Source organism: Tauraco erythrolophus, chromosome 7 (assembly GCF_009769465.1).
Source record: "Tauraco erythrolophus isolate bTauEry1 chromosome 7, bTauEry1.pri, whole genome shotgun sequence".
NCBI lineage: Eukaryota > Metazoa > Chordata > Aves > Musophagiformes > Musophagidae > Tauraco > Tauraco erythrolophus.
In genome coordinates this window covers 27,109,593-27,124,547 of record NC_141471.1, presented here as the reverse complement: position 1 = coordinate 27,124,547, position 14,955 = coordinate 27,109,593, and the positions used below count along the sequence as shown (strand labels likewise).

Here is a 14,955-nt window from a genome sequence, read left to right as displayed (position 1 = left end):
CCAGTCCTCAGACAATATTGATATGCAGTTCAAAATGAAAATGTTAGTATTGAAAGAGATTAGATTAAATTAGGGAAAAATTATTTGGTATATTCGTATAAAAAGATTAAACTGCAATGGTGTGGCACAGAAGTATCAGGATAAAGTAATGCCTTTTTTTCAGCTAAGCCAAACATACTGTGGTTTTGCTAGGTATTTTACCAAGATATTTTAGCTGTGCAAATGAAAAAGTAAGTAATGTATTAATGAGATACAATTGCTTGTGATGTGCAATAAAAAAAAAGGAAGCAACAATTTAAGAAGTAAGCTGATATTTGAACTTTCAAACCTGTCACATTTTCAGTTTGAACTGCAAATGGTTGCTGAGAGATCTGCCTACTAGTATTTGGTGCTAAAACGTCAAGTCTATGTGTATATGAGAGTCCTGAATTTTGAAGCAGCCTGTAAATGACTCTATAGGTGTTTGTGATGGCTTTAGTATGGTTTAGTATAGGGAAAAAGCAGAGAGTCATATAAGGAAAGTGCCAGACCACCATTGCTTTTGCTGGGGAAGCAGAGGAACTAATCCTTTCCTGTCATCACCTTCATGTGGAGGAGTGTCCTGATGCAGGATTAAGGCAGAACAGAATTAACTAAAGCTCTACACCCTCATTTCCACCCGGACTCAGAGACCTGGACTGTGCAATATGCAGATGGATGGATGGATGGGTGGATGGAGAAAAATAGAGCTGGCCTCTGTTATTCAGACTCTCAAATTCAGGGTCACTTTGCTTGAGTACTTAACTAGGAGCCTCACCAAGTAGTGAGGTTTAAACTCTCTGCCCTGTGTTTCTATGACCTTGACAGTTGAAGAAGCTCAAAGCAGGTGACATAAAACATGAAATAATCAGTTTCAAGACTGTAGCAATGAGATATTTTTTCTGGGCAGACTTGAGACAAATCAGCACAAGCGAGCGGAAACACATGGATGTAACTTTGGGCAGATACACATTTTTTTTTTGCAGATCATTAAGCTACATGAAAAGATTTTGAAGACTTTATCAAGTATTTCATGGTCCTCTCTTATGCCAAGGAAAAGGGTTTCATTAAAATCCTGAGTTTATAGTGAGGTAAACTAGTAAAAATTCAACATTTACTTTGCGAGGAGTATAAGGCCCATCATAATGCTAAACACATGTGCAAATAAAAGGTCTTTGAAGAATGCAGAACAGAGACTTCTGATCCTCACTTTTTTTATTTTATGCTTCTGGTTTATTCACTTATACTAACAGTTTTTCCTTTCTGTACAGAGAATGATTCCAAGTCTTTCCTCTACTGTAAATTATACTGATCCTACATTAGAGCCTGTAGTAACTGAAAATTCAGTCATACGACAGAAGATAATAGATTCGCAGTTCAAATGCTATGAGAGGATGAACAGAGCTCCTCCGTATAAGAAAAAAGGTAAAAAGTATTTTTAAAAAATATGTTTATATATTGCCATGCTTGCTTATATTGCCATGCTTGCTTATATTGCCATAAACGTTTTCTTCTGCATACTAACCCATAGTCTTCTTCAGGGTGCAGTTTCCGTCCTATAAGCAGTAGTCAAATTCACACTAACTTAGCATCCTCTTAAGTGCTAAGAAAAATAAAGGCCTGGAACGAGTCAATACATTCATGTATTGACTGATAGGTGCCATGCTCTGTGCTAACAGCAGATGTTCCAGATGCTCCATATTCAGCAGTGACACTAGCAAAAAGAGGTTGATAAGGCACTGAGGACACATCTTTATTGAACACGAGGCACATATTAAGATTAATAAGAAAGGACATGACAATTAATAGCGACGCTACAATGGCACAGTATAAATGAAGAAGCTTTTCTGGTTGGGACTGAGCATTTTGGTCATTTTTCTCAGAGAAAATATGGAAGAAGTTATGAGGAGGCTAGAGAAAAAATGTTGGAGGCATTATAGTCATTTATGCAAGTAGAGAACAGTGATACTGAGGACACAATCTAAAGAGAAAATATATTAAAAAATCATAATTAAAAAACTCCAGCCTACTAGATGGGGTGGAGATAATATGGGATTTTTTTGTGATACAAGAACAAAGACATGTCTACAGCTCTTTACCAGAAGGATTTTACTGGGCTCGGTGAGACTCAAAGAATAATTAGATGTTAAGATACTCAGGTCTTGATGCAGAAATGTTTTGGAATTAAGATAGACATTCCCATTGCTTCAAATAGATTTTCATTCAGACCAATACTAGGGAAAACTCACAAGTATTTAAACAAGGTTGTGTGGTAGAAAGCATCATATTTCAGACATAAACAATTGCTGGGCTTGAGGGAGGAAGTAACTTACTGTCTGCTCAGGTTACTCTTTTAGCCTCCAGCTCTACAAATATGTCATTTTTTCAGTCCCTTGATAGTTCAGCTGGATTCACTTTTCTTTTGCACCTTGCTCATGTGATTAATTGCAAAGGGCTGAAGTGTTTTCCCAGCATGAGCTGGGAATTCGTATGTCTCAAGGCATATGAATTCCTGGTAGAGTTCTCAAGGGCAGCCTTGTCGCAGGAGGACAGCGGTGACAGACCCACAGCCGTCAGACACAGCACAGCAGTTCCTGCATTCCTTCAACTGGCAGCTAGATTTAAGTGATGCCATTGGGGACTGTTATGTTCATAGCAACATGCACTTAATTGATTTATAACCCAGAATGAAGGTAAGGGGTGAGTAAGGAACAATGCCAACACTACTGAAGTTGCGTTTTCAACTGAATTACAGGATCCTCACCAGCCCTGCAAAATTTTCACTTCATAAAGAGTTGGAAGTTTCTCCTCCCAAATTTGAAGGGGAGAATGCAATGAGATGGGAAATCCCTGTAATGCAAAGGACAACTGTAGGGGTATCTCCTGGGAAGAGAAGCCCAACACATGAGAGGCTGTTCAGGAGGGCCAGTTGTGATAGGACAAGGGGTAATGGTTTTAAAATAGAGGGAGGTAGATTCAGGTTGGATATTAGGAAAAAATTTTTTACCATGAGAGTTGTAGAACATTGGAACAGGTTGCCCAGAGAGGTGGTGGATGCTCCATCCCTGGAGACGTTCAAGGCCCGGTTGGATGAGGCCCTGAGCAACCTGATCTAGTTGGAGATATCCCTGTTCCTTGCAGGGGGGTTGGACTAGATGGCCTTTGAAGGTCCCTTCCAGCCCTAGCGATTCTATGATTCTATGATTCTATGAGCTGAAGGGATATACTGGGTATGAATTTCCAGCATGAACAGTAGTGGGATCTAACACTGAAGTTCCCAGTAAAGCCCAGAGTCTGGTACAACTTTACAGAGCCAGCCAAGATGTGTCTAATTTTTCTCTGGCACCCCTGCAGTCCCTGATGTAGCCTGTTTGTAGACTGGTGCAAAGATAGTTTCAGTCCTTCATAATCCTGGGACTCAAAGTTGATGGCAATGAACTACAGAGAACTGCATAGTATCTCACACTCAAAAGCCAGAGAGATGCTGTAATACAGGTGAGCTGTGGCAGCATTACAAGTGGCCATGTGTCAGCAGAGCCGAAGTAATGGACTGTGTACACTCACTTCGCTTGCCCATTTCAAGGTAGAATTGATTCCCTTGAATCCCAATGGAACAGCAAAATGAGGAGCTGTGGCACATGGGAACACCTGACCATCCCTCTGGGACAGCGCAGAACTCCCGCATTCCCTGTCCATCCAAAAATACAGTATTTTTAGCTAGTGATACAACAATATGGTATTCAACTCTTCTGTTTTATTACTTACACTGGTTTATTTCCTGCAGCACTTATAAAACATATATATGTACGTGCATGTATATCTATATATGTATGTGTGTGTATCTATATATTTATGGATGTATGTGTGCATATATATCCTGTTACTTACCTTGAAGTACACATTCCATAATGTATAGATCAACATCAAGGATTTTTTTTCTTTATCAGGCAAGGCAAAGTTTTTAAAGCTAGAAATTCCTACCAACCCCGTTCTGCAGTGTCTTTCAGATATAAGCTCAAGTTGCAAACATTTTCTACTCTTCTTTTTCTTTGGTATTAGAAAAGGATTCCTTAAAGTCTTTCAGATGCATTTCAAAGCTAGAGAAGAACATGAGACTGTCTGAAGGAAAGATAACAAGTGGCTGATATGATGGTTGGTTAATTAAGTGAACAAGTAGCATTAGCATATTTAACTTGACAATGGAAGAAGAGATGTGCACAAAATCTTAGCTAATGAAGAAAAAGTGTTTATAAAAATATCTGGAAAAAAATAATTTGGAAAGTTTTACCTTCAATTTTTAATCCACAACTGTTTTGACTTAAAAACAGTTGTTTGTGCAAATATGAACAATTCAGATGTCTTTTTACAGTCTTCAGTAAGAAAGCTTATCTGTGGATAATTTCAAAAGCACCAGAAGCAATTAGCTGCCCGCATTTTTTTAACTTTCAATAGTTATTAGATGCCTTCTGTATGATTCTTTCAAAAACAACCTACATAGTCATAGCAGCAATTCTGAAACTCCCTTGATACCAGAGCAAAAAAAGCAAGATGTATTTTCTCACCATATTTTCCTTTAACCTGATGGTCGTGATGATAAATACCTTTTCCCCAGCACAAACTGGTTTTAAATGGAAAGTAACTAGGAAGTATAGCGGGGTTTTTAATGTGTTACTTGAACAAATCCACAAGTTAGGAAATAATGTTACAGCAAGAAGCCTTGTTGCACAGTTTCTGTGAACCATAGTATGTAAATCTCTGTAATGGGAACCAAGAATGAGCTCTGTTCTTCCTCCTTAGTGTGGCCATCATTTCTGGGGCTGGGAACAGCCCTTGCAGGGGACACAGCCTCGACAGTGCTACCTTCCCAGAAAGGGCGTGATGAGGACAGGATCACAGCATGCCTACACAAGACAGCATCAACAGGCAGTTTGCCAGTTACAGACTGGTCTTGTACCTCGCTTCACTGGATCTGTAGTTACCTGATTGATCTCTAGTGTTGAGCAATGCAACAGCCTTACATGGACCGGTCTGTGCAAATGTTGCCTTTAGCTGGGGCATCCCTGCAAGCCCTTCCTACCTTTCAAAGACTTGATTTGCAGATCTGTTGAACAGCAGAAGGTGAAATGAAAAGTGAGTGTCTATAAGGTCTGTGGATAACCGAGGGCTCCCTTACCACTTGTGTACACATTTACGGCCAAGGATGGAAGGAGGATCAAGAAGAGGAATTTGTAGGATCAGATCCTGCATTCAAAGTTCGATTCAACAGGCTTAAAAAGATTAGTTTCCAGTAAAATTAAGACCACTAACATCAGGTCAGCAAACCGAGTACCTTGCAGCACCTGAAAGGCACTCAAAGTGTAGTAATAACAAGGGATTTTCTTGCAAAAAGAAAACACAATTCTCTGCAGACATCAATATCCTTTGGGAGGCTAGAACAAAGCAGGTCCAGGAGTGACTGTGTGTAAATTAACTACTGCATTCCTCTTAAATGTCCAGGTCTGTTCTGCAACCGAACCTGGGATGGCTGGTTGTGCTGGGATGACACGCCTGCTGGAAGAATCACTGCTCAGAATTGTCCAGATTATTTTCCAGACTTTGATCCAACTGGTACAGTAGTTCTTTTTATCATCTTCTCTTTCGAAGGAGTCTTTGAAACATTCATTCCATTGAGTGGAAACATTTTCCAGTGGCCTCTTCGCAGCATTGTGAAATCTCACAATGAAATTAAAATATATCAAGCTTTTGGATTGCTTAATTTATATATTTTTGTTTGAAAAATATTTTATATTTATTTATGTAAGCATAACCCATGGATTTATGGAACCTAGTTTATGAAAATACTAACTACTTACTTAATATAAAAATATTTTTAGTGCCTCATTCTAAGTTTTTACAATGAAGAAAAAATGCTTATGTGCATGAAATACGTACCAGCATGATCTTTGTTCAGTTTTTATTGGAAAATATAATTTTATGGAAGAAGATGAGCAGAAATACTGTTCTTTCAGTCTCCAAGTTTCAGTTGTTCATTGAATTCTTTATACAAATACTAGCAGCCATGCAGACTAAGAGAAGTAATTCAAGAATGTTTAAAAGGACAAACGAAAGGAAAAATCAAGGACAGAAATATTTGTAATAGATATGAGGAAATATATGTGGTTTAAACTCCACAGAGTATCGTTTGAAGAAAGACAAGTTATGCATTCTACAATCAGGATATATTGCTTATAGGCGGTACTTGGTGCCACAGGGTGCTAAATCCAGCACAGACACAGTGAACCAATTGTGGTTAAAAACTATGAAACTAAATGTTTGGGGTTGGGAGGGTATATAAATCTAAAAAATTTCAACAAGGTTAAACCAAAATGTATGTGTCCAACTGGAAAGTAAGGAAACAGATTATTGCATAGCTGTGAATTAATTATCCAGTACCAATAGTTAAAATTATTGACTTTGTTGAGTTTGTTGCCTATTTAGAAACAGAGGTGTTTCCAGGCTGGGTCAGATCCATGGGAGAGGCTGCATTTGCAGTAGCAGGCAGATTGATCGATATTTCTGTTCTTCATAAATCGATTCTTTATCCATGATTAGAGAATTCACCCAACAAGTGGGTGCTTCCAGTCTGAGAGGATTCAAACCTGCATCCTAACTTGGATGGAGGAGCCTCCCCCTCTCCAGTGGAAGCAGACATTGAACAGGATGGATTGAAGGATTTACATGCCTGGAAAGTGAGCTCACGTGGTAGCATGACTGTCCACCTCTTGTGGAAGTACACTGAGACCTACCCTGCAAATCTTTGCAGCAGTTTGCATCCCTGAAACACACAACAGGCACGGAATTGCAAAGTCTTGTCTTTCATGACCTTCTTTTGCTTTCTGACATGCTTAGTCTTGACCTCTTTTCTGTACAGTGTCATGATTTTCAATGAGGAGTCTTGCAGCAGGGCCATGCTCGTGCCTAATCATTGGAGCACCTAGGGGGAAACAGACTGAGGAGCTGAGATCCATGACTGGAGGGGTGCCTTTGACCTAGGTTTCCCTCTGCAGACAAGTGCTTCAACCATTAGTCTATTTGCACAAAAGATGCCAGAAGAGCATTTTAAAAGAATTGGACAAACTTGGTTCAGTTCCCAGACAGAGGTGCCCACATTCAGGAGAGAGCTGAAGGCTCTGGATTCTGAGGTTGCACAAGGCTCTTCGTACGTGTATGTTAGAGGTGTCTCTTGGATGTGGTCTGTGCCTTCCACTTCAGCCCTCATTTTGTTCATGATGTCTTCCCCATGTGGCAACAGCCCCTTTGATGAATAGGAAAATTTACTAAAAGGCTTCTGCTTTCCCTGCTTTCATGGTTTTCTTAGAAAAACAGTTGTGAACCTAACAGTCCTAGTTTATGTATACTCCAGGCGCTGTTCAGCTTCTACCTGCAGAAGTGGGTGCTGGGCAGCCCTGTGATCACAGAATTTTCCCCACGACTCAAGGGCCTCATCCCTCAGTGCATGGCAGTGATTACAGAACCACCTATTCCCAGTTTTTCCACTTGCCCACTTGTCTCCAGTGACTTGTTCTGAACTAGTTGCTCCACTACAACAGCACTCTTCAAAGTCACCCTTGAAGCCATCCATGGAGAAGCACCTCACTTCACTTGCTAATGCTTATTAACACCAAGGCCTGTGGCTTGTAGGACCGATTGCAAATCACTCCTTAATGTACAGATGCGTGCTGCAGACTCTGGCCCGCAGTGTGTGTGTACTGCCATTAACTCTTTTTGCCATGCTTTAAAACTTGCAGATTTGGGAATTTTTTAGTATTCCTTTTCTCTGTACAAAGCCTCCAGTCATGAATTTCCTGCTGTTCTCTCTGCTGTCCTGCTTAGAAACAACACCTGTGGCCTTCTGGACTCAGTATTTTCCTCTGGCACATCCCTCTTCTCCTTATCAGCACCTCTGCCAGCCTCTTTGCCTGCATCCTGCTCAGTTGACAGTGTTTCCCCAGCTCAGCAGCAGCTCAGCATCTCCTGGTTGAGCCAGAGTCACTTTCCTAGAATAGCTGTTGAGTAACCCAGCACATATTACAGCTGTGGCATCCAACCAGCGAGTAGCCAGTCTTTGCTTTACAGGTGGCTGACTGTCATACGGGATCTTAATAAAGTAGAAGGGAGACAAGAAATTGTGTGACCAGAAGTCTTTCAACTGCTAATGGAAGTGGCTGCCACTTAGAGGTGGCCAAAAGCACAGGTTCAGCTGTCCTGAGACGTCTGTCAGGTTTTGTGTCACAAGTCATTATTTCCTCTGGTAACTTATGCCTGTTAAACAAAATACAGCTAGGTTTTCTGCTGAGAAACTGAAAATTCATCCTAAAGAACAATGATTTTACAAGATGAAAACTGCGGTGCCTGTCAGATTTCCTTCCCATTAAGTCTCCATGTTATCAAACCACCTCAGCGTGTATTTTAGGCATGCAAGTAACCCCATGGACTTTTGAAATAAATATTTCACGCTGTGCAGCACTGATATCTGTAGAACCACTGTGTATCAGCTCACTGATGGCTAAGTTACTTTTGTTTGAGGCCACCTATAGCTTTGAGTCCTGGAATAAAATTATGTCAAACAGCTTTCTTATTGTGCTTTGATACTTATGCCATTCGTAACTGGAAAAGTGAAATGTTCTCTGGCAGCATAGGATCAGATCCTCCTCCCATCTGCACCTGTGGGTGCTGTATACCCGCTCTCTGTGTATGAACCCTCAACAACATTCAGCATCAATGCCAAGAAGAAATTGCTAGAGTATGTTAGAAAGTAAATGGGGTGGAATCATGATCTGGAGAAAATGGCCAAGAAGCAAAATGCCAAAAAGAGCACCACCATGCTCCGTTTGTTTTGTGTCCGACAATTTCACAACTAACTACTCGATGTAGTCCCACTTGTTTCACTGAACTTACTGCCTATTCATCCTAGTTATAAATCTGTGTTCTGAAAGAAGGAAGGACCACTGTCATAATCTAGTCTATTCAGTTGGCTAGGGCTTCCCACAGTTCTTTCCTCACCTGAAGAAGCTTTATCCTGTGAAAAGAAATGAGTATCAGACAAACAGAAACCCCTCTCTACAAGCTGTAACAACTTTATCCTTTTCAATACACAACTGTTGCCTCTTGTAGCAATTTATTTCTCACAATAACCATCACGTGCAATGTGATAATGCATAAAAACCAAATCAATTTGTCTGGAAAACGTACTCAGACCTACTGCTTTAACTCCAGTGACAGCGGAAATTCATTGTCTCATCCACTCCTGACTGCGAAGCTCTGAGCAGGGCTGATTTATACTCCTCTATTCAGGCAACATGCACAGTTTCTCTTGAATTGTATTTTATATTCATATTTCATCCAGGCTAATCTTTGATGTGATCCCTTTGAAATGGTTCCAGGTCATGCTGAAATTGCTAGGAATTAAATTTAATAGGAATGTAGTACTTAATTCATGCTGGTAATATTCTTGCTAATAAAAAAAAAAAAAGGAAATATGTGGTGAATGTAATGGCCTTCTGGCAAAGCAGATTTACAGGGGTCAACAGGAGGAGCACAGCACTGCCCTGGACTGTGCACACGCTGTTGAGTTTGTGACAGGGGAGCATTGTATTTCCCACCTCACTCTCCCTGCACGGTGTGTTTGGTCAGGATTCATTTGGTGCAGTCACATATAGTGATGGAGCTGAATGTGCGAGTCGCACTGTGGCAGCCATACCGTTTCATTCCACTTTCGCTCCCTTTCCTCTTTGGCAAGGTGCCATGGGGAATAGCAGCAGCCACCCCAGCAGGGAGCAAGCCTAGCCCAACTTTGTGATCGAAGGCCATGTTTAGAGAAACTCCACTCAGTTCTGTACTTTGTTGGGTTTCTGTCTTTGGTTCCATTTTGTAAGCCAGTTACTCATAACTCTTCTTGTGGCTTCAAGGGCAAAGTTTCTAGAAGTGCAAGTTGGAAACAGATCTGTATGTATTCATAAGGAATTACCTCGGGTGATGATGCATGCGTTGTTACCTCTTGGGATCGAGGAAGATGGAAGTACAGCCTTGCCTTCCTGCTCTGGCACTGGCTAGAGGGAGCGAGGTCCCCTTGCTCTGGAGTGTGGATCACAGCAGTGGAGAGGACAGAGGCACTGCTGTATTTGTATTCTCTGCAGCTCCCTTCTCGTGCCACACTGTGGTCTCTGAATGGCTTTGTCTTTCTTATAAAATATCTTTCGAGAAATAAGGATAACTGCACCACGCAGAAGAGGGGACAGATTGAATAGCTCTTGCAGACCCTTTTGGATTTGCCAGCTGTGGCGCCTATGACCACGAGAGACTGGGTTTGAGGGGCACAGACGCACCCTTCTCACCACTGGCAAAGGCACACAGTGTTCAGCTAAGCAGGTTGCCCTGCTGACAAGAGCAGCCGTTGCAGATGAGGAGTCGTAGCCTTCCACTAGCCAGGGAGGCAGAGACCTTCTGGGTCACAGCAGCAGCTGTGGCTCCTTCCAGCTCCCCATCTCCTGGCAGGCAGGGAGGCCGCTTCCTCAGGCATCCCCTTATTCAAGCACATTCCCAACCGTGGTCTCTCCTCCTGCATACTCAGTCCATCGCGTGCTCCTTTTCCCCCAGCACTGTGCCTCGGCAGGGCGGCATGCCACCACTCACAGCGGGCAAGGAGCAGCATCCCCAGTGGGCAGGAGCCCCAGGGACGTGCTCGAGCGCCCTGAGCAGCGTAGGGAGGGCTGCGCCTGGGAAGGCTCTTCTCTTGCTGCCACAAAATGCAAATTTCCCTGACTGCCTAAAAAAGCCAGCTCTGGATTTCTGCTGGTTCTGTTTTCCTGTCTTGAAGTGATATCATTTAGACAGTGATAAATGAAACAAATCTGAACTCTTTGTCCAGCTGCTTCTTTTCCCCCTACCCTTCTCTGTGTTTCTGTCCTGTTTCTTAGCAAGTTTGACAGCTGTATTTTAAAAATCGGTTCTTATCCCCACCGTGCACAATATGACTCTATTATACAGTTTCCAGTTCTGCTGACTGAGACATTCTGATGATAGTGATAATTCTTCACTTATTACGACACTGGAATTGGAAGTTTTCTAAAGTCTCCACTGTTTTGTATCAGATGATTTTTTCATTTTTGAAAATTTTTCTTCTAGAATATTTTACTGAGGATGTAAGTGAATCAGATGTGCTACATCAGCTATTCCCTCATCTGCAAAACTGAGCACTACACAGGTCTATCCAAACAATGGCAGAGTCCAATGCCTGGTATGTGCTGAGCATGCACTGCAACAGAGGAAACCTTCTACTTCCAGCTTATAACTCAACACTAAGTAAAAATAACAGTGTTGACTCTTTTAACATGTGCTAGCTGTAGAGTTGGTTTAATTGTAAAAAATTTGATTGATAGAGCTATTAGGTTTGTTCCAGAGTTATTTGGTTAAGATATTTGTTACATATAAATGACTGAGTTGCTTTTATGAAAATATGATTCATAAAAGCACTATTGGTAGCACAAACAATACCACATGCAAAACTGTTACTTCTGGTTAATCTTTTTAGACACTTCCCTACTCCCATGAAACTGCCTTTGTGGATGAGATTTTTCTCATCCATTTTTCCCAAGCAGCTCCGAAGTGTCTGTCTTTCTAAGCTAACTAGAGAGTCTGCACGACTGCCTCTGGATTGTGTAACTTTAAGGTTGCTAAAGTCAGGTGAGACGAATCCCACGCAATGTCACTGTTCCTCCACTTTTAATTACATGATGCCCGAGTACTGCCCCACACAAGCTGATAAGGCACAGAGCTTAAAAATCTAGTGTTTACATGGTATTTGAATGATCTTAAAGCACACGCTTCCATTTTGCCTTGCCAGTGTTGCCTTACCCATCCTTACACAATTGTGTATTTCTTCAGAGCTTACTAGATTCTTCTGGTTAGATTGAAAACCAATACATGCCGAGGTTCATAATCCCACACCTGCTACTAGGCTTCTGTAGAATAGCTTGCAGAAGAGCCATGGCTGGGTTACAGATTCACAGCTTGCTTTCTGAATAAAAGCATAGATTTAGGGACAGTAGGGAGGCTTATCCTCCAGCCCCGTATCCTGACAACATCACGGCAAGAAATCTGAAGGCTATAGTGGCTCCAGAATAGGATCAGTTGTGTTTGGCTGGCTTCAAGGAAAAGTATGAGGCAACATGTTTGTCTCTAACTTAGAGAGGCCACATTAAATTTCGGCAGTGTGCCTACCCAGACACTAACGTACAGAGATGATGGATGATATTGCCATTATACTCTAAAGCATATTAACAAAAGCTGTGTACTTGCAGAGTGCATGGGATAGTAGGTACAATGTTTGTACACCGTGTTCCGTGGTAGCGTAACTATTATTCTTTTATCTATGACTGAGAACTACTTTTTCCAGCTTTAGATAATATCTGGCAACGAGTATAACAGGAACATTGCTACACAGGCAGTCAGAGGTTATCTCCAAGCTGCAGTGATGGAAGGCTGAGATAACATGTACTGTTCTTCTTGGTGTTGTCGATGCACGTATTGATTTTCAACAAGTCCCCCAAAACAATGATTTGAAACTCACGGTAATTTTGAAAGTATGCTGTGTTATGGAGAATTTTCTTTTTTTTTTTAGGTTTTTGGTTTTGTTTTGGTTTGGATTTTTTTTTGCAATGGCACAATATAAAGTGTATTTCTAGTCAGTGGAAGATAGCTCAGTCAATACAATCCTTACCTTGCCAGTATGATCGATTGCTTTCCTTAGGGCATATGGAGGAAACAGAATCTTCCAAAATAATAGAATCATTAATCACCAGAGCTGGTTAAGAAAAATAGATGCAAATGTTTAACACAAAAAACGAAAATGTGTATGCTCAAATGGTAATTGGCTCTGTAAAAATGTATTGACTGAAAATGCTGGTAATCCATGTATAAAGCAAATAAGATTATAAAGCTAGAACAGGCAGAGGGAAGTCAAGGCAGACTTTTTAGACTATCTAAAAAGTCGGACTTGAAATACTGTGTTTTCCATAAATAAGCAGCTGTGCCACTACCTAAGAAAACATCAAATCATTTAAGTTTTGATCTGATCTTGCCTTTGTTCCTCGGGCAAACTTTCCAGTGACTCCCATGTGGCTAATGCTTGAGAGAAGGGCAGAGGAACCGGTCCAAAACTTGGCAGGTGATTAGGAGTGCCTGTCTGCGCCTCAGCGTCCAGGGTTTCCCAGACAGAAACGTGAGCGTGGAGGACACAGGCACAGCAGAGGTCTGTGGCTCCAGGCATCCCTCCGAGTTGCATGGTGCTGAAGCCCCCGCCGTCCCCCTGCCACGGTGAAAGGACGCATGCAAAGGAGCGCGAGCCCAGAGAGCCATCCTTACGGCAGGGCTTTCGGGAAGGACTTCAGAACCGCCCATGGGACAGAAACCAGCACCAGAGGCACGCGTGGAGAGGCCAAACACACATCAGGCTATTTAAACAGAGAGCTCTTCAGCCATTTTAAATGAAACTGGGCGCTTGGGACCTGCACCACAATGCTTGTGAGGCCACTTCTCCGGGTGCCCACGTGCTCTGCAGCTTCAGAGAAGAGCAAGCAGTGCTTCTGCTCACGCCAGTGGGATTTCGGTGGGACTCTTCCACCCACCAGCTCCAGCATGCAGGCTTCAGTTTATACACTGCTTGCTGCCCTTTCTCTACATAGTATTTTTAACCAATTATTTCCCTTCATACCTGAAACTCTGCTGTGAGATACAGTCAGCTGGTACCTGTGTATGAATACCAGCATGTCATAGCAAGTGTAAGGTTTTAAAGCAAAAGGTCAGATTTGTGTGCTAGCCGGTGGGCACATCCATTTTCCGACATCAATATTACAGGTTGGGATGAGAACTAATGACAGCGCTGGCTTTGCCAGCCTGTGCACAGTTCCATTGGGTTCAGCATCAGTGCCTCATTGTCTCTTCCAGAAACAGCTTCCAACAGCCTCTTTAAATGAATTATTGTCCCATAAATAATTGCATCTGAATGAAAGCTGGGTATATATACTTTACTGCATTCATTCAGGACGAAAAGAGACAGGTAAATGACAAGTGTACCATCAGATAAATCTCTGAGAAAAAAAAAAACAAAACGCAGACAAATGTGTATTAATTCTACAAGTTGAAAATCCTTTGCATTTTGTTACACAGTCGTTTTATTTCCAAACATAGACATTCTTTCTAAGGGATTTTTAAATATGTACTATGCATATACTGAAATTACTATTATTGCAATTTATCCTCAGAGAGGGCTTCAAAATACTGTGATGAAACTGGGAACTGGTTCCGCCATCCTGAGAGCAACCGAACTTGGTCCAACTATACCCTGTGCAACTCTTTCACCTCTGAAAAATTGAAGGTATGCTCCAGTTAAAAAGGCAGTGGTCGTTTGGGAATGGTTTTGAGCTGAGCTAGCGGTAAGACACATATGAGAGAGATCAGAATAGTCCTCATCTTTAGCTTTATTTGTTGCACAAGAATTTAACTGCATTGTTAAAAAAACATTGGTTTAAACAAAAAAAAGTCAATCTAACATCATGAAAAACATTAACAGCATTGTTAAAAATGTGATTTTAGTTTATCAAAATTATTTGGTGAGTACTCAAACCTAAGTATAGGTTTGCTACAGGGTGGATAATATAGTAGCAATTCATATGACAGGTTTTGCAGTGTTTTTCAAATGCATTTTTTAATTCTGATGATTTTCCCTGGTTGTCCAATGGTTACAAAATGTCCTTTAGAATTTCAATTTTGCTTTCTGTAACAAGTATCTTCCAAGAGGTTGATGTCTTCGCTGCAGGGCTAGAAATATTAACGTAAGTTAGAATAATTTTTCTTAAGCAAAGAATATCACCCTGTACTCACTCCCTTTGAAAAGAAATA

At 41.4% G+C, this 14,955-nt stretch overlaps 1 protein-coding gene across 1 annotated transcript in view; it reads left to right on the top strand.

Moving 5' to 3' along the window:
- The window catches only part of CALCR (calcitonin receptor), a 77,422-nt gene that overhangs the window by 7,596 nt on the left and 54,871 nt on the right, over positions 1 to 14,955 (top strand). Inside the window, exons 2-4 of the mRNA XM_086614793.1 lie at positions 1,290 to 1,443; positions 5,515 to 5,625; positions 14,319 to 14,431. Coding sequence (XP_086470919.1) covers positions 1,290 to 1,443; positions 5,515 to 5,625; positions 14,319 to 14,431 — 378 coding nt within the window. The remainder of the gene's footprint in view (positions 1 to 1,289; positions 1,444 to 5,514; positions 5,626 to 14,318; positions 14,432 to 14,955) is intronic.